Source organism: Apiospora kogelbergensis, assembly GCF_038363985.1.
Source record: "Apiospora kogelbergensis strain CBS 113332 chromosome Unknown utg000005l_segment0_segment0, whole genome shotgun sequence".
Classification (NCBI taxonomy): Eukaryota; Fungi; Ascomycota; class Sordariomycetes; order Amphisphaeriales; family Apiosporaceae; genus Apiospora; species Apiospora kogelbergensis.
Window position 1 is genome coordinate 4,728,705 of NW_027117422.1, and position 26,350 is coordinate 4,755,054.

General features: G+C 53.4%; 10 protein-coding genes across 10 annotated transcripts; 2 read left to right on the plus strand and 8 right to left on the minus strand.

Moving 5' to 3' along the window:
* Nucleotides 1–536: 536 nt before the first annotated feature.
* Nucleotides 537–1,950, minus strand: PG998_008181 (60S ribosomal protein uL14; the record flags this gene model as incomplete). The annotated part of the gene is made up of 4 exons (XM_066874997.1): nt 537–569; nt 627–973; nt 1,569–1,594; nt 1,937–1,950. 4 exons carry the CDS (start codon nt 1,948–1,950, stop codon nt 537–539), a joined length of 420 nt encoding a protein of 139 aa, XP_066730942.1.
* A 1,701-nt stretch (nt 1,951–3,651) lies between these two features.
* PG998_008182 (uncharacterized protein) lies at nt 3,652–5,379 on the minus strand (the record flags this gene model as incomplete). Its single annotated transcript, XM_066874998.1, has 3 exons — nt 3,652–3,823; nt 3,911–5,063; nt 5,124–5,379. 3 exons carry the CDS (start codon nt 5,377–5,379, stop codon nt 3,652–3,654), a joined length of 1,581 nt encoding a protein of 526 aa, XP_066730943.1.
* A 336-nt stretch (nt 5,380–5,715) lies between these two features.
* Nucleotides 5,716–6,871, minus strand: PG998_008183 (NAD(P)-binding protein; the record flags this gene model as incomplete). The annotated part of the gene is made up of 2 exons (XM_066874999.1): nt 5,716–5,836; nt 5,901–6,871. The coding sequence occupies 2 exons, from the start codon at nt 6,869–6,871 to the stop codon at nt 5,716–5,718; spliced, it is 1,092 nt and encodes a 363-aa protein (XP_066730944.1).
* A 685-nt stretch (nt 6,872–7,556) lies between these two features.
* On the plus strand, nt 7,557–8,069 carry PG998_008184 (uncharacterized protein; the record flags this gene model as incomplete). Its single annotated transcript, XM_066875000.1, has 1 exon — nt 7,557–8,069. One exon carries the CDS (start codon nt 7,557–7,559, stop codon nt 8,067–8,069), a length of 513 nt encoding a protein of 170 aa, XP_066730945.1.
* Nucleotides 8,070–8,342: 273 nt separating this feature from the next.
* PG998_008185 (malate dehydrogenase (oxaloacetate decarboxylating) (NADP+)) lies at nt 8,343–10,269 on the minus strand (the record flags this gene model as incomplete). The annotated part of the gene is made up of 4 exons (XM_066875001.1): nt 8,343–9,670; nt 9,725–9,917; nt 9,978–10,027; nt 10,212–10,269. 4 exons carry the CDS (start codon nt 10,267–10,269, stop codon nt 8,343–8,345), a joined length of 1,629 nt encoding a protein of 542 aa, XP_066730946.1.
* A 1,952-nt stretch (nt 10,270–12,221) lies between these two features.
* Nucleotides 12,222–12,659, minus strand: PG998_008186 (chitinase; the record flags this gene model as incomplete). Its single annotated transcript, XM_066875002.1, has 1 exon — nt 12,222–12,659. The coding sequence occupies one exon, from the start codon at nt 12,657–12,659 to the stop codon at nt 12,222–12,224; it is 438 nt and encodes a 145-aa protein (XP_066730947.1).
* Nucleotides 12,660–13,784: 1,125 nt separating this feature from the next.
* Nucleotides 13,785–16,349, minus strand: PG998_008187 (uncharacterized protein; the record flags this gene model as incomplete). The annotated part of the gene is made up of 4 exons (XM_066875003.1): nt 13,785–14,371; nt 14,442–14,856; nt 14,915–15,771; nt 15,833–16,349. The coding sequence occupies 4 exons, from the start codon at nt 16,347–16,349 to the stop codon at nt 13,785–13,787; spliced, it is 2,376 nt and encodes a 791-aa protein (XP_066730948.1).
* A 1,109-nt stretch (nt 16,350–17,458) lies between these two features.
* Nucleotides 17,459–19,009, minus strand: PG998_008188 (uncharacterized protein; the record flags this gene model as incomplete). Its single annotated transcript, XM_066875004.1, has 1 exon — nt 17,459–19,009. One exon carries the CDS (start codon nt 19,007–19,009, stop codon nt 17,459–17,461), a length of 1,551 nt encoding a protein of 516 aa, XP_066730949.1.
* Nucleotides 19,010–20,938: 1,929 nt separating this feature from the next.
* Nucleotides 20,939–22,098, minus strand: PG998_008189 (uncharacterized protein; the record flags this gene model as incomplete). Its single annotated transcript, XM_066875005.1, has 4 exons — nt 20,939–21,009; nt 21,101–21,218; nt 21,291–21,901; nt 21,957–22,098. 4 exons carry the CDS (start codon nt 22,096–22,098, stop codon nt 20,939–20,941), a joined length of 942 nt encoding a protein of 313 aa, XP_066730950.1.
* A 2,385-nt stretch (nt 22,099–24,483) lies between these two features.
* Nucleotides 24,484–25,989, plus strand: PG998_008190 (uncharacterized protein; the record flags this gene model as incomplete). Its single annotated transcript, XM_066875006.1, has 1 exon — nt 24,484–25,989. One exon carries the CDS (start codon nt 24,484–24,486, stop codon nt 25,987–25,989), a length of 1,506 nt encoding a protein of 501 aa, XP_066730951.1.
* Between the last annotated feature and the right edge of the window lie 361 nt (nt 25,990–26,350).

Here is a 26,350-nt window from a genome sequence, read left to right on the forward strand (position 1 = left end):
GACCATATATGCATACTCTAAGTTAGCCTTACTTCGCTGGCAAACAGCTGTACCATCGGAGGCTTGACTTGCACCTCAATCGCGATCCACGCAAGAGGGCTTCAGGTTGGGGTTACATATTGTCGCGACCCTGATAGATAACGGATCAGTCCAAGGCCCTGCAACACATTACAGCAATAATGCAATATCGCGAGTCAGCTCAGGCCAGAAGTTCGTAAGACTGGTCACATCGGCGTCAAAGATAGGGAAACGGCAGGTGGTCAAATAAGTCATCAATCGGAACTGAATCTTTTTCTTTCATTAGATTCAGGATGGCATGTATGGTATGATGTGTCTTCCTTTACGCCATGAGCCCAAATGCAAAGCCTGCCAGATCATCACTTTTTAACCCTCCTGGCCATTCATCTACATGACGCGAGATAAGTGGCTGGCCCATCTGTTACGATGGTGACTCGGGTGTCCCAATTCGTGTGACATGAAGGTTTGTTCCCCAACGCTTGTCCCCTAATGCTACGTTCTTGTAACTTTTTTTTGCTTTACATGACGACACCGGAGTTGCTGGCAATACGCTGTGATATTTATGTCAGTTTGAGGGCATTCAGAGCACAAATGATAGTGTAACTTACGGGCCACAGCTCGGCAGCCTCCTTGCCAACGGGTCCAGTGATAGCGGAACCCTTCATCTCACCCTTGGGGTTGACGATGACACCAGCGTTGTCCTCGAAGTACAGGAAGACACCGTCAAATCGCTTCCAGGGCTTGGACTGGCGAACGATAACGGCGGGGTGGACCTTCTTGCGGAGCTCGGGCTTTCCCTTCTTGACGGTGGCCATGACCATGTCACCGACACCACCGGCGGGCAGGCGGTTCAGACGGGCACCGATACCCTTGACTGAGATGATGTAGAGGTTACGGGCACCGGAGTTGTCGGCGCAGTTCATGATGGCACCGACGGGGAGACCGAGGGTCATCTCTGTAGAAGAGCAGGTCAGTATAAGCGCAAGGGCCAGCAAGGGCTCGTTAGTAGTCGAGAAGTTCATGCGAATCTGCTGCTGCCGCCGCTGCCGCTGCCGCTGCCGCTGCCGTGCTCCTGTTGAAGTAACTTCAAATTTCCGTGGGATCGAAATTGACGAGTCGTGAGGCTCGTCGGGAATTCAAGACAAATTTGACGATCGATTCCCAAGTTGAAATTGCAAACGCAAGACTGGGACAGAGAGACTGGGTTTCTGTTGATGTAGTGCAATTGGCAGCAGGTGAAAATTTGGTCTGCTATGCTGAGACTGTAATCTCACCCACTGCCACAGCGATTCACAAACTTCCAGCACAAAGCTCTCGTAGTCATCGTCGGATTGCATGCAGCTTTTCGTCAATGTTTCGTTGTTTTCAGGCTGGAGAGCGAGCGTGATTCGAAAATGGCCGCACATTGTACTCGGGAGCCGGTTGACTGATTTCGACTTCCACGGCGGGCAGGAGATGGCGTTGGAGCATGACATCCAGCGCAAAGCGGGCAGCAGATCGATGATACCTCCTCAAATACTAACAAGACGAACGGGAGTGGGTAGACGAACTAAGCTTGCCACCAGGGGCACCACGGCTAGAGAATCATTGTTAGCTTGAACATTCGCTTTGTCAATTTCGTCGTAAGTCCTGTGCGAAACATCCAGTCCAATCCGAGCATCGTTTTCGCGGCGATTTCTTGTTGGTTCGCTTCGATAATCCGTCTCGCAAAGCACGTCGTTCGGCACCCAGGTATTTCGCGTATGACCCTAGCTCAGAGACCCTTGGGCAGTCGAGAGTGTCGTGGTTGCGATCGCATTCTTTGCCAATGGACCCCCACCATCCCCATGTCTTCAAAAATTCCTTCCTGGTTGATGATGTCCGGTTTGGACAAGACGTTTCGCACGGGACAGGCAGTCGAACGAGAAAAAGGACTTACGAGAGCTTGGCCATTGCTGCGGGTTAATATGCGACTCGGTACTAAGTGGTGGTGTCGGTCGTGTCGTGAATTGGACAATCGGTCGGAGATGGAAAATTGTCACGATGTTGGGGAATTTCGGGACTAGAGTGAGGGCAGCTTGTCCGCTGTAATTTTTGTCTTTTCGGCCTTGGGTGTGTGAAATGCGCAACCCTACTAACGTAAATTTGGAGCGTGCACGTGCGATAAGCAGCGATAAGATTGAGTCCAACCACACAGCTGGCGCTTCCAATAGCCAGGTGGTTCGACATGGTGGGGCTTTGCAGAGGCCCACACAAAGGCCAATTAGAATCTTGCTCACCAGAAGGTAGAAGGACGCCATTTCTATGTCATACGGCTGTTCCCGTCAAGGGATTCACCGCAGCTCAAATTGCTCCAGCTTCCTGTCATCACGCTCCAACTCTTTCACGGCTTCCCCTTCCATATACCCATCCACGTAGCAGTCCCCGACGAATCTGTACTCGCCACCGTTGCCTTCTGGCCGTAAAATCACTGGCTTGCAGCACCCAAGCGCCAATGAAGGAACGCCATGAGAGAGCCGTCTGCGGAACGTATGACCAGTCTGGCACCCACGTCGGGAGAGAAGTCGGGTCGGCATATTCTAAGCACTTCGAGCAGTGATTGAGCCCCCTTGTCCCTAGCATGTTCAAAACATCGATGTTGGTGGGTCCTACTGATATCAGAACGTGTGCATACGACTGCCGGTTCCAAGACTCTTTTGCAAACCCTGGCGGAAAGCAAAGGTTCAACTTGTCTTCGTGTCGCTCCAACAAAGCCACTAACCTTTCCAACAATTCCCACGAAAAACTCTGGTTGCCACAGCAAACAGTTACAGACCTTGCATGTAAAACCTCCTAGACCACCCAAACCCTACTCCAGTAGTCTCTCTCAAAAAGATTGACCAAAGTTGCGAACTTCGATTAAATAAACTGCTCTCTTGTATGTCTACAGATACAAATAATGTTCAAATGTGTATCGTGAATCCTATCGGGGGGCTAACCCATGGCTTTGACTAGTATTCAAGACAGGACGCAAATATTTGTTATTATAACCGGTCGTTAACATTTTAAGAGAGGGGGTGACGCGGCATCGAATCTGAGATCCGAGATTCGGCTGTAATAATGCATGCGTAGTCCGCTGGCGTGGCACCTTCGACTCCCAAAGTTTGTTATTGAGTATTTTTTTATCGTGGGTCTCAAGTTAGACATACCCAATGATTTCTAAAATCTCAGAAACAAGCTAACATATATGACTCTGAGTTATCGAATTGTTGCCATAGAGATGGAGAGATAGTTCAAATAAGAGCTGGGCATTTATATCAGGCCTTACTAGTTCTGTTTCCAGGGTATATATGGACGATCCTGTGCTCAACTTGTGAGAGCAAAGTCAAAACCATCTACAGCCACACGCCCTCTTGCAAAGCTAGCGGACTTGAGCACATCTCAACCAATTGGAAATGGGCTATTAGAAAATAAGAATGCAATCTTGGCATTATTTTATAAGTTTATGTATCGGGTGGTCCCAGACAGACCTGTCGATATGGTACCGGACGAATATGTGAGGCGACAACTAGACCGTGGCAAGTGTATCAACCCATCTCCAGTGCATCCATACTACCCGCTGATTGTCTCTTTCTCATACCTGCCATTGCAAAAGGCTAATCATGTAGTAAGAGTCTAATTCGGCGAAATAACGACAGAAATAGGTTCTGTCCCCTTCTTGGGCTTAGGAATCATGACCTCGTAGTCCCAAGTAATAGCGTCATCGTTGTTGTTCAAGAGCGTCATCTGCGGTGCAACCCGCAGCACAACAGCGGCAATGGTCAGATACAGCTCACACATGGCCAAACTGTGCGACAGAAAGCCCCGAGGTTAGCCTAAGTCCAAAGCTGTAACATGGCTGTGGAGAAAGATAGGGGTAAATAACCAAACTCACCTCATCCCCAAGCATATCCGGCTCCCCTTGGAGAACGACAAAAGATACTTGTCTAACGCTGTGTTCTTCTCGCCCTCCGCCGTGATCCAGCGCTCCGGCCAAAACTCTTCCGGGTCCGGGAACACGTCGGCGTCGCGGTGGGTGAGGAAGCCACTCATACCGATGGGCGTGCCGCGCGGGATAACGTACTCGAAGCCCTCGTACTTGCTGCCGTTGTCCCCGCGGTAGACAAGATCCTCGGTGCGGGCGACACGGGCGAGTCGGGGACTGAGTCCATGGCACATGCGCAGCGTCTCCTGCACGAAGCCGTACAGGTAGGGGATCTGCTCGAGGGAGCTCCACGACAGGTCGCGCCCCGCCGGGTCCACGCCGGCGCGCTCCAACGCTTCCGAGAGGCGGGCGCGCTTGTCCGGGCGCGACAGCAGGAAGAACGTGGCGCAGGTCAGCATGTTGGCCGTGGTCTCGCTCCCCGCACCCGTGAGCGAGAAGCCGTCGGCCGCGAGCCGGTACTCGGTTTTCTCTTCCGGGGGCAGGTCCGAGTCAAGCAGGTCGGTGAAGATGGTCCCCGCCTTGGGGTTCCTCTTGGCCTCTCGCACGTGCCCGGGGATGGTAACGTACATCTCCCGCATGAGCGCGGCGAAGTCCTCGGGCATGTAGTCAATGAAGTAGGGTGCCAGCACCACCAGCTTGCCGAACTGTGGGAAGAAGCGCCATATGTATATAGAGCTGGTGAACCCCTCCAGGGCGCCCTTGTAGTTCTTGTCCCATCCGTGCTGGTCGAGAAACCCGCGTGGCTCTCCGAAGGCGTACGCGGAGATGGTGTCGCTCGTCAAGCAGTTAAAGGCCTCGCCCATGTCGATGGGCTTGCCCGTCCAGGCCAGCAGCTTGTCGCAAAGCTGTTGCACTAGCTGTTGCACCTTGGGCTCGAGCTTGAGCATCTGCGCCTTGGAGAAGAACCGGTTGAGCGCGCCCCGCCGGAGCCGGTGTGTCTCGTGTAACCGGGACCCGAAAGCCGTCACGGTGATGGGTCCCACATTGGAGTTGAGGTAGTGCTGGTGCTTGTCCCGGATGCGGCCACCGACGGGATATATCTCGTTCACGAAGGAAGCGTCAATGCAATGCAGCTCCTCCGGGTTGATGCGCACAATGGGTCCTGAACGTATGAAGGCACGTGAGCTACATGTCATTGACACCCAATATGAGCGCCACTTACCATAGATTTCGTGCATCCGCCTGATCTCTTGCGAGTATCTCCCATATTGGACGAAATCATACCAGAACTCGTAGATGAAGGAAGCAGCCGCTAGCCGGGGCCCAGGGAATCTGTGCAATGGGTGGAAAGGCGATACATTATATAACGCAAGGAGCAGGCGGTACGAGAGCCATAGGCCCAGGAGTCTCAAGATGACAGTGCTGTTGAACACGGTAGCACCGAACGTTTCCCATGTAAGAAGGAAAGAGGAAGACATGGTCTCCTTTTTCTCGCCTCTCCGTGTGTAAAGGTCAATAAAGGAGGCGTTCTTTCGGTGACTTCGGCTTATATTTGCCTCAGGAAGTTAAAGAGGGGTTGGACAGCGTTGCATCCGCATGTAGCAACCACTCTGCTCGATTAGGAAGAAAGAGCATGTGATGGAGGGTGTGGAGCGATTGCCCTTGGCTGCCGGCGCAACCTATTTGCAGAAGACTGACTGATCATATCTAGATGTTTTCGCGAGCAATTTGCGGGCCCGAGTGTGTGGAATTTGAAGTGATTGGAGGATGATTGGGGAGCACCAGCAGCATGCAGTCCGCTAAAGTATGCCTCTTTATTCCTTAAGCCCTTTCAGCAATTCTTCTATTTCGGCAAATCTCAGTTCCGCCATCGTCTCATCCCATAGCCTCTCACCCAGCCGGCGACCTTCTTCGGTATACATCATTGGGGGCCATCTGTAAAGGAGATCAATGTCAAGTCTCTGATCTAAAAGCATGCGTGAAAGACGGGACGACTTACGGTCTGACAAGCCATTCGGTGTAAGATCCATGACTCTCCTTTCCCAGAACCAGGTTCGAATGCACGTATGTCCTCGCAGCGTCGGCCGGGCTCCGGCCCAAGACTCGAAAGAGAGCGCCGGTGAAGAGACGCGCCGCGAGGGGTCCGTCCTTGGAGATGAGCTCGGTGCCCCAGGTCGGGCCCGGATTTGAGACGTTAACAACAACGTCATTGTCGCTCACGAAATCCGAGGCCAGCCGTGCGACGAACATGGTGAGCAGCAGCTTCACGTCGCCATACTGTGCGTATCCCTCAAACCCTGCCGCAGGCTCGCGATCGCGGTCTAGATGATCGATGATGCCGACGCCCTCCCCAGGGTCGGAGAGCGTGGCGTTGAGCGCTGAATCGGACCCAATCAGCGTCAGGCGGCCGGGACTTGTCTTGGGCGACGACGACGGTTCGGTCGGAGAGGGTTTCATTATGGGCAGGAGTAGGATGGCCAACAGGGCAGTGGCTAGGTAATTGACGTGCAGCATGGTCTCGCGACAGCGGCCCTCGTCGACGCGCGTGAAGTCAAATGCGGCCAGGCCGGCATTTAATACAGCCGCATGCAGCCGCCACTTTTGTCCACCCTGTTCCAGGGGCAGGTTCTGCGCGCACCTCCCGGCGAAGGCGCGTACGGAGCGAAACGAGGCCATGTCCAGCTCCCAGACCTCGATATTGGCGGCTGGGAACTCGGCGCGCAAGCCCTCGGCCGCCGCCTCGCCCTTGGACAGCGAGCGCACCGCCATGATCAGCAGGCTCGGACGGAGACGGAGGAAGTGGCGGGCGCACTCGAGCCCAAGGCCGACATTAGAGCCCGTTACAAGGACCGTCTTGCCCACAAGATCGATCTCCTCGGGTATTGGCGGGACGCTGTTGAACATCTGCCTGCGAAAGGCGTGGGCAAAGCCAGCCATCGCGGCGGCCTCCTTTTCGAGTTGAGCCGACATTTCCTTGGTTGTTATGATAATATGGATTGATGAAACTAAGTGCTCGAATACACATATGGGTATGGATCAGCCAATGAGTCGTCTCGAAGGACATAAAGCGCTTGGCTGGTATGAGACATGAGGATTTTGTTTATTGGTCAATTTCGTAGACTTATATATGGCCAAGATAATCAGATACATGCCGGGGGTGTTCGTGAGGCCTCCGAAGATATGGGTAGCAAAGGACTTGAAAACTATCCGCGTCCGAGCCTTGGAAGGTTTAGGCAACTCAGTTGAGCCCTGGCTGTTTGTTGATGGCTGCTGTGCCGTAGCATATGAATTGGATGGAATGGGCACAAGCCAGATTGTGGTCGTTGGGAATGGCGACCGCTAACCCCAATCAGCATTAGGCCTCGTCGCGCTGTCCCTTCGTCGTCGGGCCCGAAAGAAGCAAAGAGGCGTCTGTCACCCCGCAACCTCCCGTTCATGAATGCGAGACAAGCATAGATTGACAATTAGCCGTGGAAAAGCCATGGAGAATTTCCAGATGTGTGCATGCTTTTTGTTTACTCTGTCTTTATCCTAGGCAAGCGTGTCCCTGGACAGTCCCACTCTCTTGCTCGTCTGCTACTTGCTGCCCAAGCTTGGCAGAGCATATTTGAAGTGATCAAACCTCGCCCATACTCCAAGAAACGACAACACAAGAATGTGGACGCACCAGATAGAAGAGTCCACCCTGATAGCCGCCCCGCCGTCCGAGGTCTGGGCCGTCCTGACGGACCTGGCCTCGTGGTCCGACTGGAACAGCTTCGTGATCAAGGCCGAGGTCCAGCCTCCGCACGAACACCTGGCCGTCGGGTCCCACCAGCTCCTGACCCTCGCCGCCGCCCACGCCGAGCGGCCCCCTTCGGTGTACGGCAACGTCGCCTCCGTCCTCGAGCCCCCGGCCGGCCAGCACGCCGGCGAGCTGCGCTGGGGCGGCCAGTGGCTGCACGCCCTCGTCCTGGACACTAAGCACTGGTGCCTGCTCGCGACGGAAACCGGTGACCGCGGCCAGGAGCTGACGCTCTTCACGCAGGGCGAGCTGTTCACGGGCGTCATCGTGCCCGTCGCCCGTGCCATGGGCTTCTTCGACGAGCTCCAGGCAGGCTACGTCCGCATGAATGAGGATTTGAGGAGGAGGGCCGAGGAAGGGGTTGGCGGCAGTGGCAGCATGTAATTGCTGACAGTATCGTATATTCGCAGTAGACTTCAGCGACAGTTGCGGACCGCATGGTGGTTATACTAAATCAGCGTCGCCTTAACATGAAATACCCGTTGATTTCCATTACGATAACATTCTCTTTTGTGTTCATAGCATGTAGAGATTTAGCACTTGGAACAACACATGATGGCACCCAATTATCTTATTTTTTTACGAAAAACCCTGCAGGCATTACCATTATCTATGTCGCTACTGTTTGCTTATTTATTAAACGTATCGTATAATGGCTCAGTTGCCAATGTTCTCACCCCCGGGCAGGCTCCCGACGACCTTGAGTTCAGCCTTGGCCCTGCGCGTCGCACCGCGGGACTCGACGCGCTTCAGGGGCCGGTAAATGGGCTCCCACATCTGCTCGCGAATCCACTCGTCGAGTTCGTCGTCACTGGTGGGGATGTCCTTCTCGGTGGCGACGCCTTCCTCGACCGCGGCCTTGATGACTTCGCGTGCGATGCGCACACTGACGGGCCGCACGTGCTCGACGCCCGGCAGGAGGGGCGCCGTGTCGTCTTTGAGAGCCGGGCTCATGTCAGCAACGCCGTGCACGGCCGCCACCAGCATCTTGTCCGTTACGAGGCGGGCGCGGCACAGCACGGCGCCCAAGCCGATACCGGGAAACACAACCGAGTTGTTGCACTCAGCGGGCTCGACGGTGACCTCCTTGCCGTCGGAGCCCCAGGGTCCTTTGACGGACGGGAAGGGCGAGCCCGTCGACACGAGGGCCTTGCCGTTAGTCCACTTGAGTAGATCCTCGGGCACGGCTTCGTGGAGGCGCGTGGGGTTGGAAAGGGGCAGGATGACGGGGCGCTCGCAACCCTCGGCCATGGCCTTGACGATCTCCTCGGTGAAGGAGTTGGGCTGGGTCGAGGTTCCGACCAGGACGTTAGGCTGCACCTTCTTGACCACGTCCAGCAGAGATGTCTTATCAGTACCGTCTTCCCAGTCCTTGGCATACATTTTCTGCGCGTACGACAGGTCCTTGGTTTCCATGGTCAGTAAACCGGGACGGTCGATCAAATAGATCTGCTTGGCGGCTTCCTCCTTGCTAATGTTCTTCTCAGAGGCGATAGTATCGCGCACCATGTCGGCGATACCGACACCTGCGGTCCCGGCGCCAAAAACGACCATCTTGAGGTCCTTTACGTGGCTCTTGCCAACGTGGAGACCGGCCATGATACCGGCGAGCGTCACGCAGCCGGTTCCCTGCACATCGTCGTTGAAGCAGGGGATCTCGGGGCGGTAGTGGTCGAGGAGGCGGCGCGCGTTGGTCAAGCCAAAGTCCTCGAAGTGGATGTAGGCACGCGGAAACAGCTTGCGTGCTGCGGTCACGAAGGTGTCGACGAACTTGTCGTACTCCTCGCCCCGCACGCGCTTCTGCCGTAAGCCCAGGTACAACTCGTCGTCCAACAGCTCCTGGTTGTTGGTGCCGCAGTCCAGCACCACGGGCAGAGTCCGGTCCGGGTGGATGCCGGCGCAGAGCGTCGTCAGCACTAGCTTGGCATTAGAAATGAGAATGCCACCGGTGCCTTGGTCGCCGATTCCAAGAATCTCCTCGCCATCTGTTATGGTTAGCCATGAGCCCAACTAACTTGAAGAGCGAGTAGGCAATATACCTGTTACGACAATGTAATCTATATCTTCAGGCCGGCCCCACTGTGCCAGATCATGCTCGACCCTGTCGGCATCCTTAATGTTTAAGAAGCAGCCCGCGGGACGTCGGAACAGTCGGGAGTAGTTCTGAATAGCCTCGCCTTCTGTAGGAGTGTAGACAACACTGAACATCTCCTCGATGTGGTCTTGGAGAAGCTATGGCAAGTGTCAATCAACGTAACTTAAACGAGTGGTTTGCCAGCAATCGAGTCTTACCTTGTAGTACAAAACATAGTTTTGATCCATCAACGAAGTCAAAAAGTGTTCTTGGCCAAGTCATCGGGCTTGCTGGAGTATTGTTCATAAGCGCGCGACACTTGTTGCTCGAGTGTGTGTATGCTCTGCGGTAGCAGGCCAGTGAGCTCAAACTCGCGGCGCTCTTCCATGCTGTGGGCAGAGCCTCGGTTGAAAATGGGGTTGTTCAGCAAGACATGGCCGCTGACTGCGCACTCAATGGGGCCACTGGTGCTGAGCGGCAGATGAGAGAACTTGAGTTCTCAGGCGCCATCTTGAAGATGGTGTATCGAAGGGATTATGAAGGTGTCTTGTGTGAGGTCAAGGGTGAAGAGTTCGAGATTGGGGTTGGATTATGTTGCTCAGTCCGCAGATGCTGAGCGACTAATGTACGTACAAGAAGAAAGACTTAGTTGGTGATGTGATACTGTACAACCACGAAAAGAACGCTTGTGAAGCGACTGGATATAAGTACACCTACCACCAAACCGATAACCTTTCTTGCCTTGGCAGGAGTAGACGGAAAGCGATCACCATTACTTACGTTAACGCTTGCGAAGTGACGTCGTGGTTGACAAACTTCTGGAACCACTAGCCAACCTTGGGCCCCAAACCCAGAACCAAGCCCACGAGTCTCGTAGTGGGGTGTGCACTTGGTGCTTGGGTTCGGTGGGATTCACTGGGTTATGCCGAAAACAAAACAGAGCCAGCCTGCTTTGAGGCTGGCCAGACCGACTTCATCCCGCTGACTGGCTGGCGTCAACCGATGCTTCGGGGCACGTGTAACATCTTCCGACAGAGGAGCACCAAGCGAATGCAGCTATCCAAATCCAGAAGAGTGTAACGTTGATAATATTTGCAGTACGATAAGCTAAGTCAAATGTAGGAGCGAAAGGAGCCTCGCTCATGTAGGATATGGCAGTTGAAGATAGAAACCTCCAAATACCACAGATGAGCATGGACTATGATGATCCCATTGGTAAAAACTTGTTCTGGCAGCAATGTCGAGAGACATGGAGCGATGCCATGATGCCGTGAAGCACCAAAGCACCACCCCCCAAAGCAAACCGAACCCTCAGAGAGCCGCAGTACAAGACGTACCTGGCGTCAAGAACTTCCTTGCGAAAGACTCGTGGGAGAGAGAGCGAGTGGCCGGCGTCTGGATGCTGCGGGTGGAAACGACAGAAAACGAAAAAGGAAATTGCAACCCTACCTACCATGACAGCAACTGCTGCTTCCTAACGACTTGTCGCATCAAGCGACAAGGCCTTGCAGTTCTGTTGTCGGGAGACCGTTCATCATGAACACCTCAAATTGCTGGTTGGTGACCCGGGAAGAAAATTTCAGTGACCACTGAAGGAGAAATTCTAACTAGGCTTGTCTCCAGGTGCTATGCGCTGCAGGCGTCGCGGCAAATGGAACATCTAGTGGCCGAGTGTGACGGTGGGGCAGCTGTGGATTGGTGGGCACCCACTGCTTCGACTTGTTCGGCCACTGCCAGCCAGCACTGCCAGTTTCAAGGAACCGGACCTGATTCTCTTCTAGTTGTATGACACCTCATCGTACCCGCCTTGCAAGCTCCCGCCGCCGAGCCGCTACAAGATGCTTGACTTTCGATCTCCCACTACCATGTTAGATCTGCCGTCGTTTCCGAAGATGCGGGCCGCTCGCTCCACCCGTCAACGACTTCGCCCGAGCTCTAGAAGCCGTGACGTGCATGATTCCTGACACCCGCAACCTATCGACTAGCCAGGAACGCCTGCCTCTTACATCATGTTCTGGGGGTCTTTGGGTTAAGGCTGCAAGGGATGTAGCCTTACGCCATCATCCTTCGTCGAAGCTCGAAGCACTTGACTTCGGCCGAGATGACACATTTACGGTAATTGTATTACAAGGGGCAACCGTTGTTTTACACATTCAGCAATCTATGCCCGCTCTGATTCTGCCTTTGATCTACGAGTATCCTGCCATCATCACATGTGCGTCTCCAACATGGCAATCGATGACGACGCCACTGAAAGTATTGATGGCTTGGGGTTAACCAGAGTTGCCAGATTTCTTTCAACAGGGTCCAAACCTTTGTAGACCGAGACCTTATATTGAAGGTAAACAGCTCGTTTTAAGCCGTCCACTTCTACCATTGGGTTTCAGCCCTAGCTACCAGCTCCCTTCCCCTTTACTTCCCAATCCACACTTCACCTCCAAGACCACCTATCAGTCCAGCCATCAATCCACCCACCACTGCAAGCTTTTCCCCTGGCAGACCATGGTCCCCGTCGCCGCGACGCGGCCGTCGGCAGTCGCGAACCGGTCGATGGCGCCCTGGTAGATGTCGAGGATGTCCTGGTTTTGGAAGTCGAACTCGAGGGGGTCGGGCTGGTTGGGGCCGCGGCCGAGGGAGAAGCCGCACGCGTAGCCCACGACGCTGCGCCGCTGCCCCGCGGCGACGCCCGTCAGGTTGGCGCCCCAGTCGCCCGCGTCCGACGCGACGCCCCGGCACGCGTCCTCGCACTCGCCGGTCTTGGGGGAGTCGGCCGTCGTCAGGTTCGTCCACGTCTGCGGCGTGCAGTAGCCCGGCTTGTTGGGCTGGCCTTTGCACCACTGCGCAGTGGCTGCGGGGAGGAGGCTGACGAGTAGGGATGAGAGGAAGGCAGAAGTGTGCATTGCGATTGGACGTCTTCAGGTGAGGCTTGTCTCGGCTGTTTGGAAGTGCAAGTTCGATCATACGACTGGCTTGAGCCTGGAGTTAACAGCAGTCGATTGTGGGCCAGGAGCGGTACAAATCGGACAAATGACTGGAAAACTGCATCCTATTTATTGCATTTTCCCTATAGCAGATTCCTTCAGTACTTGTACTTTAGCCTAACATACTTCCATCGTATCTTCTGCTGACGGCGCTATGCTATACGGACCTGTGTGCTGCTGCAGATCCAACACTCGCGCCAACCAATCATGTTATCGGGCGACGGCAGGACAAGCGCCCAGAGTCAGCATCAACAATCTGACAATGCAACGCATTAACTTCAGCTGCTTGCGCCGTGGAGGCGATTGGTCCAGAACTTTGTGATGTCTTATTCGTGACGAGACCTTCTTTTCTCCTGGCGTAGCTCGATGCAGCTTACCCGCCGATCTCTGACAAGGAGGAAAGTGGCACGCAGATTTACGCACTCAACCCGCCTGGAGTCCGTGACCAATCGGCGGGATCTTTGCGAGTTTGTGAGGGCGGTCCTTTGCAATGTTGCAAACCCTTATAATCAGAGAGTGGAATGCCCCCCCTTTCCCCGCATTGCGTCCACCACAGCTTACAGCAGTGAGTGGTGTGCCCACCATGTCAGAAGTTATATGATTCAACCGCTACCCCGAGCTTACCGAACCACCAGTCTAGACCTCCCCCGATCAACAGCTTGGGCGGCCCCTGAGTCTCGAAGATCGCCTACAGCAGTATGTACTCGGCAATCACCCCACCCAACCATCAGCTCGTCTTCGCCACTCACCTAGCGTAGCGTCAATCCCAGTCGGTCACTTGGCCGTACGCCTTGAGGATAGCATACGACGAGAGAGGGTGTTTGAGGGCTCCCACTCGAAAAAGAAGAAGGAGAAGATTGGGGGGGGGTATAATCATCATCACTAACCTCATCAACCTATCTAATCTGTAACTCCAGGCATAGAAGGCAATCATGCTCATACTTGGAAACCACAAACGACGCCTAAATAGCACGGCAATATTCTCAAGCGCCAGCCAGTTCCTCGACTGGCACATATCGTCCGAGCAAGAATGAAGAGCCAAAACTAGCAGCCACCCCCGCCGCCGCCTCCGCAACCTCCGCCGCCGCCACCTCCACCGCCGCAGCCCCCCGAGGAGCCTCCTCCACCACATGAGCCGCCACCTCCTCCATGGGACCCTCCACCTCCACAACCACCCACTGCGCTCCCTCCGCAACCACCTGAGCCACCGCAACCGCCTACGCCGCTTCCGCCACACGCGCCGGCGCCTGCTCCTCCCGCGCAAGTACCCGCAGCACAGGCCCCGGCATAACCCGATCCAGTGGAGACCTGGCATGGGTCTGCACCTCCGTAGTACATGCCCGGTGTGTAGGTCGGAACGATAAAGGGGCCGTACATCAAGTATGGGTACCCCCAAGTGTAGTAGTATTCGTCTCGCGGTGGTATTTCCCGGCCCTTCTTCTGAGCACGCTTCTGGGCTTTCTTGTAGCCCTCTTCCAGGCGCTGCAGTTGGGCGTCGTGTATCCGCTGGAGGATCTTGGCCTTTCGGGGGTCGGCGTCGAAGAACTTAACCGCGTTGTGAGAAGAGATGTGTGCTGACTGATCAGGTGGGCACAGCTTGGCCGCACCAGTCTCGTGGAAGCCTTCAACGACTATATATACAGAGTTAGATAACCACTAATATTAAGTCCTAAGAGCTTGAAAGACTGGAACATTACTTACTCTTCTCGTTCTGGGAGAGACCTAGAAGTTTGCCGACGGATGAGATGTGTGAGACGCGGATGCTCTCGCAATACCAACACGTGCATTCGCTGTAGACTTCGTGGTATGTCTCCTGGTAGATCTTGCTCGTCCATTCGAACGAGGACGTAAGTTTCGTCTCGTTGATCTTGTCGTCGTGATCGATAAACCTGCCATCCTTTCCGGTGACGGAGTCGTTGTTCGTGGTAGTCTTTTCGACTGTGTAGTCATAGTACGAGCGAGGACTGAGCTGGTGCGTGTGCCAAGCCAGGTCGACATCCAACGTGGGCACGGCGACATGACCGGGATTCTGGGCAATGATATCAATGAAGCGTTGATATTTGGTGATTAGGCGCATCATCGTCTCTTTTGCTACTGGGCTGTGTAGCCAGTCGATCTGATAGTGTTTGTTAGCTTTGAGGGCGGACCATCAAGTTTAGGTCAGCAGCACAAACCTTCTGCATCTTCTCAGAGAAGACACTTTGACGCAGAACGGCACCTCCCAACTCGAGGGCAAAAGGAGAGAAGTTTCCCCAGTATCGCGACATCAATTTCCGCAACACGGCTCTGGAACGGGCATTCACCCATACTTTGGACCTGCGGCGCGAGTCCTTGAGGCTCTCGACTGCTCTTAAAGCTGTCTGATCTTCCATAGCCGCTTCGATCATCTGGCGCACGTCTTCCATTGTAGGCGTGGTGAAACGACTGGCGATGATGTCAGGCTTGATCAGTTCGAGTATTTTGCTGCGCAGATGCATTTTGATGAGGCGGTTCGCAAACGTCTGCTCGTCAATTGTGCGAAGAAGACCAACGAGCTTGGGGTCGGGCTTCCCATTCTTGTAGTCCAAGAAGGTTCCTGGCATAGGTTGGTTTTTGGCGAGGAGCATCTGGGAATCCTTAACGAACTTGGCAAGTTCGAGGTATTCTTTGGTCATCCTTGTACCACAACCGTGACAGATGTAAGCGAACATGCCGTCGCCATACCCCTCGCCCTTGAGATCCAAATCCGGGCTCTTGGAGTCTTCAATCACACCACAAGTCGTCCACGGGATATCATGGGCTGTGTTACAGGAAGGACACTTGAGCTTCTTGGTCATCGAGTCATCGGCGTTATTCCACCGCCTGCCAGTCGAGCTTTCCCAGGCTTTGATGCTTTCGTCGCTCGGTGCGTAGTTAAAGGTGGTGTCAATGGACCCATTCACTAGTTTCCAAGGCATGCCGGAGTTCCAGAGGTCGCGTAACCCGGCGCGCATGCAGTCTTCGAGATAGTCCTGAGGATTGAGCATATGTGCATGCCACACCATCAATACATCTACAACAGTCAGAGGTTTTTCCATAGTTGTGGGACCCAAGTCCTGGATAGGATTGCTTACCGATGGGGGGCAATCTGCGCGGTTGCTGCGAAAAGGCAGACTCGACGAAACCTGAGAACTTGGGACTGTTCTCAACCAAATCCTCCTCGGTTATCGGATCTGCAGCGAAAGTATCCCACCAGGCCTCGTAGCGGTCTACTGCTCTTGCCAGATATAACGCCCATCGTTTTTCCCTGAGCATGGCGAGTAGCTTTTCGGGTTGCTCGCCTTCAGCGCCGTTGACACGGACATTGGGCGCGAGGGCCCGTGAATTGTAGATCTGCCATAAGCCGTCGGTGTAACCGATATCCTCCTTGAGATTCTGGAAAGCATTCAATAGCTTTAGATGGGCTAGGCACATGTCCGGAGTGACAGTGGTCGATTTGATCTCCAGATCAAGCGACGAGAAGGCGGCGTTCAATTCGCCAATGACCTCTGGTGGGAGGTTTTCCGAGGTGTAAGCAGGCGGGGCATCCTGCCTCTGGCCCTGCGCGGCTAAGGATGGTGCGCCGGCATCTAAGTCTTTGGCGTCGGCCATGTGGTAAAAGATGGCTAGGGTAATGTCTGATGCATATCAAGCAATGGGAAATCCAGCCGTTAGATGGGGGTTGGTGTCGATTTATATGCTGTGATCTGGCAAGGGCAGTACCGTGGCTGACGGATGGTTGCACGTGTTCAGCCTAGCATCGTATCAGTCTTGTAGCTGTAGGCTAATTCCGGTCTAACGTTGGACAGGATCGCCATTTCTGACATAGTCGCCAAGTCGCACAAGGCAGTCAGCATTCGGAGCCATCGCCCAGGACCACGGAACTAAGCGAGGAAGAAGCTGGTGTGGATACAGTGCTTATCTATGTACGGCGTACTTGTCAGTTGCTAACCGATCATTGGTGCGGGTTACGGCCAAGGGAGGCAAGGGTAACACAGGTGGTGGCACTGGTGACTGGTGAGCTGTTCTGGCGTGCCGGTCATAAGGCGGACCGGAGGGCTGAAACAATCAAGCTTCTGTCATGGCTAGAATAGCTGCTACGTTCAGATGGTCTTTGGTGGTTCTGCCTGCCTGTCTGCCTTGGCACTTGTTGGGGGAAAAGAGAAAGAGAGAACAATAAAAAGAAAGAAAATACTATTGAAATGCACATGAGAACAATTCGGATCAATCGATAGACATGTTTCCTTGACAAGTTAAAATAGATCTAGCAGGAACAGAAACGATGGACTTCGTCCCTGCAAATAAAACGGGCGGGGTCTTCCCGAGCTTCGTTGAGCAACAGCGACCGCACCGCATCTCACCAGCACCATATCAATCAATTGCATGATATTCTAGAATCTTTTTCTTGGATGGTTTTCAGTTTACTACATTTGATTATCAGACCTTCGACAATTCCAATTCCTTCATGTCCATAACGTTTCCAGCCATTTTCCCTTGCTCCAAGAGCACACAAGTCCAAAGATCCAATGCAACCGTTCATTGAGCACCGACAACCGTTACTTTGGGGGAAAAAACCTCGAAGGTGACAAACCCCCCACGGTAGCGGCCTCCCAAAAGTAACCCTAAAATAATCCCAAAACAACCCAAGCATGGCTCCCAAAAATACAGTCATCTTCGCTTGGCCATGTCTTCTCTATAAGCCCTTTGAGCCATGCCAGCTCTCATGGCGCGGTAAAGGGGCCTGTGCCGCAGACCCCCGCGTCTCCGTCCTGGATCCGATCCGCCCAGTAGTCCCCCCAGTTTCTCCTCCATGGATCGGCATTCCCGATATTGGCCTGGGACCCAACGAATGGCCGACAGCCAGGAGGTGTCGGTGTTGGCGGCATTTCGTTGGGCAGATCCACCATCCGAAGGATTGGATTCACAATGTGATCCCACTCCTGCTGTTGTGGTTGTTGCGGCTCTGCCGGTGCTGGTTCTGGTGCAGGTGCTGGTGCAGCGATGACAGGCCGCTGGATGGGTGGCTGAAGCTGCTGTCCCATAAAGATTGGTGGGAGTTGCTGAATAAAAGCCTCGTGCCACGACTGGAAGCTGTAGAGGCTGTGTTGTGCCGGAAATGGCTGGCGAACTGGTATCCAAGGGCCATCAGGCTGCTCTTCTTGTTGTTCGCCTTCCGACCCTGAGTCGTCCGACGGATCGTCATCACTTGGCTCCCCATCCCCCGGTTCCTCGGGTTCTGGGTCTTGGGGCGTATGAATGACGGTGCCGGTGTCCGAGGACTCGTTCTCGTTGTTGGAGTAGTCTTGGTCGTGGATCCACTCCGGTTCCTTGTGGTTGTCGTCATCCTCGACGTCGCGGAGCTCGGGTGTTTCTTTGGGCTCGGGCTTGGGTACAGCATCGATCATGGCATCAACATCGCGGAGCATTTCTGCCAAAAGCTCCCCGACACTGCGACGATGATCTTCTGGGCTTAGAGGCTCGTCAGCATCCTCCTCGTCAAAATCCTCCTCGTCAGCCAAGTAGCCCATTTCATCGATATCTAAACAATAGTCCGAGGGAGAGCCCAAAGAAGAGTCCAGATGGGCAACAACGTTGGTGACCAGAAATGACTCGTCACCGCCGTGTTGATTGAGAAAGTCGATGGCCTCAAGGAAACGTATATCAAGTTCTCCAAAGAGGCCTTGGATGTCGCCACGCCGGTCGGTTGTCCAACGGACTATATGTCCGTTCATCCAGAAGCTAGGCTCGATCAGTTGAGGTTGGTGAGCCCAGTTCCCTAGCCCGGCCAGCCAGTCACCGAACCTGGCTTCCGACAACTTGATGATGGCCAACCGGGCTTGCTCCAAGGGAGAGAGCCAATCCCCCCCGAGCATGTGATCGGGGAAGATGGCCGCCGTGTCCAGGGCAGTGCAGCATTGACTGGCGGCACGCTGGATAATGTAATGGAGCTGGTGAATGATGCCCCGCCAATGGGCGATGGAGGCGTGGCGAGCTTGTTGCATGACCGGGTAGGCCTCCAGGTGATTGTGGAGGCCATTGAGGTATTGGAGCCATAAGCTGGTGATGTCCTCGAGTTCTACATCACAGATTACTGTTCGTGGGTCGCGTCGAATTATTACTGCCACATCGCGGAGGAGGTACATCTCCTCCGGTGTACTAGGCCGGTACAAGGAAGAAGAAGGGCGCCACACTCGAATGAACATGATGCCATGAAGCCCAAGGTTGGGTCGAGGATGGCTTTTCTGATAGCAGGAGCTGAAAGGGGCAGACATGGTGATGATCTGTGTTGGTTGTGGTGGTATAAAAGAGAGTCAAAAAATTGTGTTGTATAAACCAGCGGTCCTAGGATAGATTTGGCAGATAATCAAATCTCCGGGTCTTGAGTGACGGGGAGAGAGTGGGAAATTTGTCGTGGTTGTGAAGCAGTAGGACTCTCTTCTTGTCAAAGACAAAGACTGACAACTGGCGTGTCTGTCTGTGTGATGACTGGCTTCGATTGTCGAGTCGTAACAGGGGAGAGGAAAGCACTTTGAGAGAAAAGTATTTGCCAAGTTATGACTGTGTCGTGTACGACAAGGTGATGTATAGGTGGTTTGACGGATAGTGTCAATAGTAGTGTGTGTACAGCCTAACTCAATAGACTTGAGAAAGAGAAGTAAAAGAAGAAGATGGTGATGATGGCGATTGGCAGAGGTTGGAAAAGAGAGGTTGTGACGACAGCGTATAGTTTTAAGAAAGCAATCCCCGAAGACTGAAGGGGAAGAAGGGGAAAGGAATAGTATTATATAGCTAGACAAGAGACCCGGAGAAAGGTGATTGAAAAATCGTTCTTGTGAAGGTTTGGGTAGTTTACGGGTAGCATTTATTGCTTGCTGGTGACCCGAGTATAATAACCCCTTTTTTCATTGTTTGAAGCGCGCATCTGGTCGTCATCAGGGTTCTTCGGTATAGAATCAACGAGCCTCGGGTCGTCTGATAGGGTGACGGGAGAGTGTAGGGTCTGGTTATATGGTACGACCCAAACTCTACGGGCCATGGCTAGGCATCGACGTTTCTCCGAAGCAGAGTGTGCCATTCTAACTTTTTGCCATGGTCGAGTGATCGGGCTAGAATGGGGCTGGAAGACGTCCAGAGAGGTACAACCTGAAAGAGAATTTTCTCTGCTACGGTTCCGGAAAAGTGAAGAGTCATAGTGAGGGCATGATCAGAGTAAAGAAGAAGAACGATATATGTGTAAATATGTGAGAGTGCGAGGGTGTACTATCAACGTAGTTATGATGAGGTAGAAAACTAGATAACAATCAATTACTAAACTTGTTACATCCAGTCACTGTATAGAACAATTGTCGTTGAATTAGAATACAGCAATCTAGTAACCTGCTGGCTGTTTAGGACTCGTTACTATAAGCTCACAGCCGACTGACTGCGTGGAACAAGTCCCGCTTTTGACCCGACAGGTATGAGAGATGCAACGGTGTTCGTGAATAAAGTTCAAACAGCCTTGTCATTCTCAGCTATTATTAGGGGCGCGAGGCAGTTATCCAAAGTGTAAAGTGTGCGGCCGTACTTGACTCACTGTTGGCATTCGGTCCATCAGTCCATGTCAGGTTCTCATATCACTGCGGTTTTGTGGTTAAGCAACCTCCTTTTCAGGGCCCATTATGTATACACAAATGGCAGGCAATGCAAAGCAGTGGCGCGGGTTCCATATGTGACCTTGATGCAGTGGAAATTCAGGAGTACTCCATAAAAACAAGCATGACATTAAAGTTGGGAGACGATTCTCCAGCCTGAACCAGACAAGGGGCCTGCTCCCCTGGTAGGAAGACCTTGCTATGCTACATATCGTAGATAATTGTTGGCAGCTCTGTCTACCCATGTAGTGGGCAATAGCCGTGGTGGGAAGCTGGTGAGGTGTGGTGCCTGTCAGTCCTGCTAGAGAATTGCCGTAGTTGTCTGGCGTTCCACACGGCAACAAATTTGTGTTGCAGATTTGCAGCCACGAACACCTCAAGATAAAATATTTGCCTAGCAGCGCGTGCCATCTACACGAAGAGTTTAGGTCTAAAAGCTAGTGTACAGAAAACGCCCAGACCCCATTCTCCTGCACAAAGGGAGCAGACGCTGCTTTGGTATTCTCTCTGGTCATGGTCTCATAAAGCTACAAATCCCATCTCCGCCTATTCTAGCAAGAAGCTCGCTTAAGCCTTGGGGGCGGGTGCAACGGGGGTAGCTCCCGCAGGGATCGTTCCAGCACCGGGTTGAACCGTCACTATGGAAATCTTGGTTAGCACTTGTCAGGAGAAAGATTACTAGGCTAGGCCTGGTAGAATATCACAAATGAATAATTGGAGTTAACTAACCAGTGGTCGTGATGGTGCCGGGGGTCTTGGCGGGAGCCGCAGGGGCAGCCACGACTGGGGCGGTGGTTGCCGGGGGTGCGGGCTTAGCGGCAGCCGGCGAGGACGCAGACGCTTTGGCCTGTCACGATATCATGTTAGCCGTCATACTTCACATAGTGCTATGAATCATACTTGGATGAGGGGAACGCACGGGAGGAGCCGGAGGGGTGGCAGCAGGAGGAGCTGCAGCCGACGTAGTGGCGGCTTTGGAAGCAGACGAAGCGGCAGGTGCGGCAGGCGGCGCGGCTGGAGGGGGAGCAGCTCCGCCCTTGCCACCATCCTCAGGAGGCGCAGGTTGGAAGGCAGCTTGAGCAAGAGGAATCTGAGCGACAGTTCCACCAGCAACCGTCTTGGCGTCAACGTTGGCCTTGGCCTGGTTCGACACCTTGAAATATTGCACAACCTGGTCGGCAGTCTTCGGGTTGATGACCATCATTTGGCCCAGCTGACAGTGAGGTCCAGTGGCGCAATAGATGAACATGGGTTCTGTCGACAAGACGGGCATGTTGAAGGTACCGACAGTTTGTTGACCGTCTTTGAAAGGGATGTGTCCACTGTGAACGGCTCCAGGAAGCGTGTTCTGCAGAGGCGTGCAAGGGGCAGTTTCCGAAGATTGTGTCACGGTGTGGTTACCGTTTGCGAACTGGAACTGAACGATATCGCCGACGGCTGCCGTTACCAGGTTCGGGACCATGGTGACTTGTTGGCCACCAATGATGACAGGGATGATCTTAGCTGCCGCGTTGGTGGAAAACTCGCCCTCTAAAAATTGCATTAGTCTTGGACATTGGTAGTACAGTTATCTAGATCAACGTACGGCGCATTCCAGCTGCCTTCAAGGCCTCGTGAGCAGCCTCCTGAGGAGACATAACTCTAGGCTCCTCCTTGCGCACGGAGAGGGGTTGCGGGAGAGCACTGACAGCAGCGGCAAAGACCGCCAAACTCATAGAGAACTGCATGATGAAGAATGATATATAGAATTATAAGGGGTATATCGTAGCCAAAAGGAACGTAGGGATAAAATGGCCGTTCAACGGTTGTCGTAAGAAAAGAATGAAAGGTAGCAAGCACTAAACCGGTCGACGGCTGTCACGAAAGTCAGATTTGAGAAGGAGTGCTGCGAAAGGAATGGAAAAGACCATCCAGATCGGGATGGCAGGGTGCTGCAAGTAGATATAGCCCAACAGCAGCACGATCGGACGGCGTCCCTTCTTGGCTTTGCCAGGGGTGTGACTTCGAGATGTTGCCTTGCCCCTGCCGAGAGTTGCAATTCAGCGGCTCGAACCCACGAACATATCCACTTTGCCGAAGAGCCGCATCGACAATTTCCCCAAGGGCCCCGAGGGTTCAGTTGATGTGTATGGCTGTATTAGTGACCCCCCAACGGGAATTTTCTTTGCCGATAGCAGCAGACCGAGGAATCAGTCGATGTGTGGATGACAACGCCAACCCTTGGTCGAAAGCAGCGAGACAACGTGCGTCTGGCCATTGCGAGATGGGGGTCATGCTCCAGCTGACTCCATTAGATAGACTTAAACGGTGCAAGCTTCGATGGTGAAGCGCCGTGCTCTAGTCGTGTTCTCATCCAGGAGCGAGGAGTGTACAGTCTACCGGGAATCCAAGTTTGAAGTTGTAGTCATTCAAACGTTTGAGGCTCTTGGTAAGGAGCCGTAAATCCTGCAAGTGGTGCCGCCCAGATCAGCAACAGTGGAGATCAGCCGGGAGATCATGGTGATTGGGTTGACCATGGCCGAAGCCTCCACCTGCGAGTGATGAGATGGTGTAATTCTCCATCCTTTTTCGTCTGAGCATGTACCAGCGTTTATGGGTCGGGTAAAAGTAGATGGATCTTGGCCTGCTTGGCACAGTAGAAAACACGAACGATTGCTGGATAGCTGCCGCATTTGGTACCCAAAGCGGGAGGCATGGCTGGCATGGGCCTGCATGGGGCTGAAGTTGTTTCGCATCGACTTCAGATTCTTCGCCCATGACAGGGATCTACACAGCGGGAACAGATCATTGTTTTGGCGCCTTTCTCGATGTCGGCAATTCTTTCTCGCATTTGGCGATAAGCAAGCCCGCGGAAGCGGTGTCGGTTCATCACTTTGCACAGCCTCAGCATGACATATGTCAAGAAGGTGGATGTTAGAGCAACTGACTTGGCGGGTTGGCGGGTTGCAAACAAAGGCTAGCAGCTAGGGCTGCACTCCGATTCCAACTCTTTGGTCATTTATTGTTCCATATTTTGGGATGTCATTGGGAATCTCGGGCCGCGGATGCCTCGGACGCCTGACGCCTCGGGTCCCCCATTGCTCATGGAGCATTGTTCGCGGTCGTTGGATGGAGACAAGACCCAGCTGTGAGTGGACGTTGTGTCAGGTTGTATTGGTGAAATTGTATTTACTGTTGCTTTGCTGGACCTGTTGCCGAACAGCGAGTTGTGACTAGCATGTGGACGTTGTCATCTTAGATCGTTTGCGCCGCGAACACAGGACGAGGCACGAATTCGGGTTTTCGAGTCATTCATGCAGACATGCGTGTTTCATGGAACTTGACTGATTGACGTGACGTGAATCGAATTGTGATCGGTTGCTACTCCTTAGAGTTGGCAGGATAAGTCGGATTGTTTTAGCGACCTGCCACCTGCTGTGTCTTATCTTATCGCTTCTGGCGTAGGGCTGGCTGGCTCTCTTGAACTTGCCCATTGCCAAGCATACCCGGTAAAGTACATCAACACCATGGAAGTTGGACGCGGGTGACGATCAGAGGAACATAATATATCGCCTCCGACTCCGACCCCGATACGCACAGCAACATCTATTTGCCTTGCGTCCTTCAAGTTCTAACGCAGGCGCCACTTCCGGGGAGCTAGGGCTGTTTGCCTTTTTTACGTGGTCAGAAGCATTCACTACGGTTGATTGGAGGGTACGTGCATATACTCGGCGGCGCAGCGAAAACATGTCACTTGTATGCTGCGTCCTCTGCGCTGATGAGGGAGATGCTCGTACCTTTTATTAATCATAAGAGAATTTTATTTCCCGAGATCTGGGATCTCGGATCCTGGCACCTGGAATGGTCTATTTTGATGGTACTAATATGTCTCTTCTGGCAAGCTGGTTCTGATTTTGGGATCAGCACCCCACAAATTAGTATGTATTCGATCGAACGACTTGAGGCCATTGACTGGCCACTTGAGGCTCAAATTGTGTGGCGAACCCCACCATGAAATTGATATATCTGATGATTGAATGGATCATGAATCGTCGACCTTTCTAACCTATCAACGTCCGTACTGTTGACAACAACGTCCTTAATCGTTCCGTTTCGAATCAATCTCGCGCAACATGTCGAAATCCAAGAAGGCTGCCAAGAGAAAGCGTGACGAAAAGGCTGAAGTAGCCGGCGCAAAGCGCAAGCGCGACAACCCACTGACCCCGTTATCACCATCCCCCGCCGGCGACGGACGAACAGGCTCGACGCCCGACACTGCCCCTGCCAGCCTCACCACGGTAGTCTCCGAGGAGGAATTGGAACTCACTGTCGAAACATTGCGCACGCTCGCTGAGCATCCGGCCATCATCAAGTCGAAGGGATGCCGCGACTTGAGAGCCGCTGTCTACGACTTTCGTCAGTCATGCAATACCGGCACCAATACAGCCATCGGCGATGCGAACCTTACGGCTAAAATATCTGCGGCGTTGGTCGATGGTAAATACACAGACGCTCTGGTGAACCTGGCTGAGATGCGTATACGGAACGAAGCACCCAAGCTAGGGGCTCTGTGTCGCTGGGTCCGTGATCTGGATGTCACAAGCGGTCTTTCCCTGCGGAAGGAAAGCGATGCCGGAAAGCCAATAATCCCCCGAACTAGCAATCAATTGGAGCTTCTCAGAGTGCTCGATGCGGTTTTGCGGGTGACCGGTACTATGGACAAGTTGCCGGGAATCCTACCTTCCACGCCTACAGAACCAATCGCTCTACAGCCGTTCTGGGACCTTCGAGACACGTCCCGCGCGCCTCTCGCGATCCGAGAGAGCGTCCTCGATGGGTCCATCTTCAAGGATTGTCCAGAGGGCGTCAAGGAGAAATTCCGTATACTCGAGTCGACTTCCGGGCCCAAACGCAAACCGCCGAATCTGCATGATGCAATTCTTTATCTGAGCGAGGACGATGCTGTCCCACTTGCTGCTGCAGGGCCGATGATAACACACCATCATCATCCAGTTGTACCGAACTTGTCGTTGATGAAAGACATGCTTTCGCCAGAGGAGTGTCGATCAATTATCGCATCCACCGAATCGGTCGGCTTTCTCCCAGACGCACCAATCAGAGATGATGGTTCGGAGACGAGCGTATTGGCCCATAATGTTTACTGGATGGTCGATCAGGCCTTCCACGATAAGCTTTGGAGCCGTGTAAAACCCTTTCTGCCATCGCAGATGGATGGGCGCAAGGCACGCAGCATCAACCGTCGTTTCCGTGTCTACCGCTACGTCCCCGGTGCTGAGTATCGCTGCCACTTTGATGGTGCCTGGCCACCCTCCGGCATCAACGCCACGACGGGGAAATACATGTGGGATGCTTCGCCGGCAGATGCGAAACAGTCAAGCCAGTTCACCTTCCTCGTATACCTCAACGACGAATTCGAAGGCGGCGAGACCACGTTTTTCACGCCCAGTCCCGTCGAAGGCGTGATGAACGCCCACCCGGTACGCCCGACCCAAGGAGCAATTGCGCTGTTCCCCCATGGTGAGAGCAAAGGTGCTCTCCTCCACGAAGGAACGGGTGTTCGGTCCGGTGCCAAGTATATTATTCGAACAGATGTCGAGTATGACGTCGATGCTAAATAGGTCCAATAATGCAAACAAGGCTCATTTTCGACCAGATCTACGCTTTGTGGACCTTCTCTTGCCCGGCGCGCGCGGCACTATGATTGCATTCGCGATAACACCAAAACGCAGAGGTTGTTATATGCTCCTCTAAACTACATACGCACTACGGTGCTATACTATACCCATGGATCCTCAAAGCCAAGTCTGTTGTATAAATCTGGGCAAGACCTGTCAACTCAACCGACAACTTCCAATCCGTGACCTCAGGCCTTTTTATTTGACCGTTGGTGCGCTTCATTCAGTGCGTTCTCTCGTTTGAGTCCTCTTACGTACATGTAAACGAGCTTTGACACTTCGATTTGGCAGACGTATCGTCCGA